We start from the raw sequence: 5,442 nt of genomic DNA, 5'->3' as shown, positions 1-5,442 counted from the left end.
TCTCCGGAGCCGCCCGCGGGTCCGTCTTCCTCCAGGAGCCCGGCCGGTGCGTCCAGTGAGCAGGGGACGTGCAAGATTGTCCTCCAGGTGCATTGTTTCCAAAAGGTCATAACGAAGGTCAACCCGGAATGCATGTTGGCGTGACCGTCATTATTAACAACTTCCGGGGTGGTTTTTAAATGTATTCTCGTTGAGCCCGGCGGCCTGGCGCAGGGGTTGAACGGCCATCTGTGACCTGGAAGGTCCCGGTCCGATTCCCCGTCAGGGCACTTGCCCGGGTTGTGGGTCCGACCCCTGGTGTGGGGCATCCAGGAGGCAGCTGATCCATGATTCTCTCTCCTCCTTGATGTTTCTCTTTCCCTCTCCTTTCCTCTCTCTGAAATCAATAAAAAATATATTCTGTTTTTATCTTTTTAATATATTTTTATTAATTTCAGAGAGGGAGAGAGAGAAACATCAATGCTTAGAGAATTATAAAGCAGCTCCCCCCTGCACCCCCCACACTGGGCATCGAGCCCGAAACCCGGGCCTGTGCCCTGACCCAGAATCGAACGGCGACCTCCTGGTCCCTAGGTCGAGGCTCAGCCACTGAGCCACACAGGTCAGGCTTAATAACTTGTTTTTACACCAGATTTTCGCATCGTGTCCTCGAGGTGGCTCTGTGGGGACAGCCCGGGCACCCCTGGTGCTCTGAATTCCTAGGCAGGCTCCTCTGAAGTGTCTTAACCAACTTTGCATTGAACGTGGTTCTTTTAAAAGGTCTTATGTTAAATGAAAAGAGCAAGATAAGAAACTGTAGATAGAATAACCAATTAGATTTTTTTAAAAGATGGACAACTTGGAGATATTTTCTGACATGAACATATTTTTTTTTAAACACAGCAAACATTCTCTGCTATTCACCTAAGGAGATATTTTCTGACATGAACATATTTTTTTAAACACAGCAAACATTCTCTGTTATTCACCTAAGAAAGAATAGATTTTGTTGCCTTCAGATATTACAATAAAATGGTTCTTTAACACCCAATTTATATGACTTTTGAGAGCTAGCTCTGGTTAAAAAATAAGTGAATTCTGATGAGAACTGAAGTGCAATATTGAGGAAAGGAAACGGATGGGAATAATAAAACTCAAAGATGTGAACATCAAGTGAAAAGGACGAACACAGACCAGGCAGCACGTGCTCCTTGATGTGGGTCCCCAGAAACTGAAGCCAGTCCATGCTATTGTCTGGTTCTGCCTGGTGGGAAGCCTTAAATTGGGGGTGGTAATAAATTGCAACATAGAAAAAGACAGATGAAACTCATTGAGCTGTTAAATAGGCTTTAAGTGAGCACCTACTGTATGCCAGGCGCTATGCCAAGGGCTACAAGTGAAATTAGCCCATCTCTCAAGGAGCCGTCTAGTGAAAAGCGTGGCGGTGGCCAAAACCTTAAGATTCCTGTCTCAAAAGACTCACTGGAAAGCTTACACACAGTTTCTCCAAATCCCATGTAATAAGGAAGAACAAGAGTTTCCTCAAAAGTGTCTCACAGTTTGGAAGCAAACTTTACAGGTCAGACGCTTCACACTTTAGAAAGAGGCACTAAATCCTCCAAAGCAATGCAGATTAAGAGAACTGATATATTAGACGTTTTCCGCAGTATCTCCACGTCATCCAAGTAATTGATCACCTTTGCAAGATGTGAGGCAACCAACTCATTTTGGAAACGTGAAAAGAAAAACAAGTTTGATAACGTGATTGGGGGTAATAAGACTGTTGAGGCCAAATTCTTCCCGAGACGAATTCCAGCTGGTAAACAAAAATCCCCACTCTGTGTCCTCTAGGCCAGGGGTCAGGAAACGAGGGTCCTGGGGACAAACCCAGCCGCTGCTGCTGCTGCTGTGAATTGGAAGACAGCCACGCATCTGTTTACATGTGCTGTCGGCTGCACTCGCACCATATGTTCAGTAGTAATTGTTCACAGACGCTAAATGGCCACAAGGCCTAAAATATTTACGACTGCGCCCTTTACAGACAACGCTTGCCAATGTTTGCTGTAGGCCAGGAAAATCATGGCTAGTGACCCGCCTCTCCCAAACTGTGAACGCACCATGGAGACTCGCAGGGACACCAGAACATTTTAAATTTTTGAGAAAAACACAGCAACCTCTGCCAGACACCATGTGAACTCCCAGCCTGAGGTAACGCCCACTTTCAACATTAGGTCACGTCCGTGCGTTGGGAGAACATCATACTCTGCAAAGCTGAGTGCTCGGCAGTTGCTGTGACCCCAAGCCAGTGTGCAAAATCCACCGTGGGCCAGGAAATGGGGGTGGTGGTGTCCCATCTGATTTGAGGAAGTTGTGCAGGGCCCACATGCGTATGCATCCCATTAGTAAGCAATTGTGGTTAAGAATGAAATAAAATATTTTTCTTTCAATTTATATATGTTTTTAAATGGCTACTAAGTTGTTAGGACCAAAGCACATACTACTTTGTTTGGACTTAACTACTCACTAAGTAGACAGAAACTAAGGGCACCGAGAAAAAGTTACTCAGACATGGAGGGTGGCATGAACCTGATCTAGCAGGTGATCATCAAGGTCTGGTGAAAAGCTGGAGAGAGGAACTTAGGAAGAAGCAGTATCTGAGCCCACCGAACAGTCTTAATATCATCAGTGAAAGACCTGTGCTTCCTGGTGTGGTGGGAAGTACAAGACACCACCCGTGGAGGCTTGATTTAAAACACCAGGTGTGCCCGGCCGGCGTGGCTCAGTGGTTGAGTGTAGACCTGTGAACCAGGATCACAAATCGATTCCCTATCAGGGCACGTGCCTGGGGTTGTGGGCTCGATCCCCAGTGTGGGGCGTGCAGGAGGCAGCTGATCCATGATTCTCTCATCATTAATGTTTCTATCTCTCTCTCCCTCTCCCTTCCTCTCTGAAATCAATAAAAATATATTTAAAAACACACACATCAAGTTTGAGTATGATCCAGGTTTTAAAGTTGACTACCAGTCTACTCATCTATAAAGTCTGCATTCTTTGTTGTGTGGCACTGAAGTCTCTGTCCCAGTAGCTTAGTGGTCAGCTAGTGATTTAACAGGGATGTATTTATTAAATGCCTGGAAGCAAAACATGAAAAATTTTAAAAAGAATCCAAAATGCAAACAAACTCTCCCAGTCTTTGCCAATTAGCCATGTATTGGGGCGCTCCTTCAACGCTTAGTCAAACAGTGTGCAACTTGCCTTGGCCTTCACTTCCTGCTTGCAGAGCCAGGTCAGCCAGAGGTGAGAGCTTAGGGCCTTCGCAGGTGTGTTCTGAGCAGGTGTCCAGAACAGTGCAGGCGTGAGGCCTTGATTTCCCAGGGTAAGAGGGAGCATTTCCAAACCCTGTTCCTCCAGGTGCCTGCTTCCCCAGTCTCTCCCTTCCTGGGTTTTCTGGTCTGTTTATCGCTTTCTGGGGCTGTGAAACTTCACCCCAGTGGCAGTGTGAGACATTTCCTGTAAGACTTTCCACAAACACAGCCTGGGAAGCTACGCTGGGGTGGCTCTGAGGCCGGCAAAACAAAGGCAAGCCCTTCAGCCAGACCTTCAGGGAACTGCCAGGTAGGTCAACACACACTATTAAGTTTCTTGAGAATTAAGTCCATATTGCTCCCTTTGGTATCGGCAACCCACACCAAGAATATGGGTTGCTGTATTCAAGGCCACTTCCAAGATGGGAGTGTAGATGATCACAACTCTCTAACCAAACTTCACCAGTCTTCCCTACATTCCAGTGTTTGTTTTTGACTCCAACAGTTTCTCCAGTTCATTTGTTGCTTTCACAGAGGGACAGTTCTCAAGTTCCCCACTCGGCTATTTTCGCTGATGTCATTCCATACCACTTACTTGGTGCGTCTCAGCCCTGCCTAAAATTATTTTCTCAGCATGGAATGCAGAGAAAGAGGAAAATTTTGCTATCACTGAAGCCATCCTAAAAATGTACTGATTTGAAGGCAGGTCAAAGAGCTGTTGCAGAAGTTTTTGAGCAAGGATAGCATCAGCAAAATAACTTTCATCTGTCTTCAAGTAATTACAGGTGCTCCTCAACTTACAGTGGGGTTATGCCCCAGTAAACCCATGGTTTAAGTTGAAATGTCCTGTTCATGAAAAATGCATTTAACACACCTAACCTGCCGAACATCGCAGTTCAGACTGGCCCCCTTCAGTGTATGTGCTCAGGCCGCTGACAGTAACCTGCAGTGGGCACAGCCACCTACCGGGATGAATTCGCTGTAGGGTATTGGTGACGTACCCCCACTGGTCACACTGCTACTGGGACCTGCAGCGCGAGAGGGTATCACTAGCCTGGAAAAGATCACAATTCAAAGTACAGTTTCTACTGAATGCGCACCACTCCCACACCATCGTGAAGTCAAAACATCGCATCTCATTCCGTTGCAAGTCGAGAGGGTCAATCTCCACCATGTCACGTCCCATGCAGTTTGCCACGCCTTCCATGGCGGAGGCCCCGCCAGCTGTTGTTCGAGCACACGCTTTGGAACGCCGCCTCGGCTGGAATTCCAGCTTATCTGCCACCTCATAGTTTCTGGCCTCGGGCAGGTCATCCATTCTCTAGGGCCGGTTCCTTATCGGTAACTCAGGGACAGTAGCCGTTTCTGGAGTCCAGCTACCATTAGCTGTTTATGACAGGGGGACTCATGCATTCGGCTGATCACGTGACAGTGCAGGTGCTGCCATGCGCTCTTCAAGGACGCGCCTGGAGCTGCCTTTCCCAGCAAGCGCACTGATTTATGGGGCGCACCGACTTACTGGGGCGCACGTTTACGTGAGCGGCTTTGGAGAAACGGTAGGGATGGCAGGAGGGCGCTCAAAGCCTCCCAAGCCCCTCTTCAGCCGAGATTAATGTGTCCACACACTTAAAAGTGGGGGGGGGGGGGGAAGCTCAGTGTCTAGACCTGGGATGAAGGGTGCCAACCAGACAGTTCTCCTCCAGCCAGCTTCCCTGGGCGTCCGTGGCTCACGCCCTGCCCAGCGCAGGGACCGCCACCAGCAAAGCCCGAGGGGCAGAGCACGGGCGGTCCCCCTCGATGGAGATGCCGCAGCAGCCCTTTCCCACGAGGCCTCCGGGCTGTGAGGACTGCAGGCGACGCCTCCCTCCTCCTGGGCCTCTGGGAGTTGTAGTTCGCAGCTGCGGCCCAGCGCTCTCAGAACTCCATTCCCCGCCGGCCCCCGCGGTCAGGCTGTGGCCCCTTCCTGCCGGGGTACAGGAAACCGGGCTGCCCCGAGTTCCTAGGTTTGGGGAAGGTTCCCACCTTGGCCCCTGAGCTCTGGAGGCGGAGGGCCTGGCCTGCTCAGGTAGAGCATCTTCCCTCATCTTGCAGCCCGCCTGTCGGGAGGGAGCGGAGGGGAAGCGGCGGAACGGCTGAGTCGGCGGAACGGCTGAGCTGG

At 49.5% G+C, this 5,442-nt stretch overlaps 2 protein-coding genes across 3 annotated transcripts in view; one reads left to right on the top strand and one right to left on the bottom strand.

The window, feature by feature from the left end:
* Positions 1 to 4,602, bottom strand: part of DDX4 (DEAD (Asp-Glu-Ala-Asp) box polypeptide 4) — a 44,072-nt gene extending 39,470 nt beyond the window's left edge. The window contains exons 1-2 of the mRNA XM_014546034.1: positions 4,396 to 4,602; positions 4,251 to 4,355 (exon numbers count right to left, since the gene is read on the bottom strand). Of these exons, the coding sequence (XP_014401520.1) occupies positions 4,251 to 4,355; positions 4,396 to 4,602 (312 nt within the window). The remainder of the gene's footprint in view (positions 1 to 4,250; positions 4,356 to 4,395) is intronic.
* A 626-nt stretch (positions 4,603 to 5,228) lies between these two features.
* Positions 5,229 to 5,442, top strand: part of SLC38A9 (solute carrier family 38, member 9) — a 38,349-nt gene continuing 38,135 nt past the window's right edge. For both annotated transcript variants that reach the window (XM_014546030.1, XM_005874152.2), the window contains exon 1: positions 5,229 to 5,349. The gene's annotated coding sequence lies outside the window, so the exon portion shown is untranslated. The remainder of the gene's footprint in view (positions 5,350 to 5,442) is intronic.

Source organism: Myotis brandtii, unplaced genomic scaffold (assembly GCF_000412655.1).
Source record: "Myotis brandtii unplaced genomic scaffold, ASM41265v1 scaffold426, whole genome shotgun sequence".
Classification (NCBI taxonomy): Eukaryota; Metazoa; Chordata; class Mammalia; order Chiroptera; family Vespertilionidae; genus Myotis; species Myotis brandtii.
Note: the sequence above shows the minus strand (reverse complement) of the source record. Positions and strands in the feature narration are given on the sequence as shown.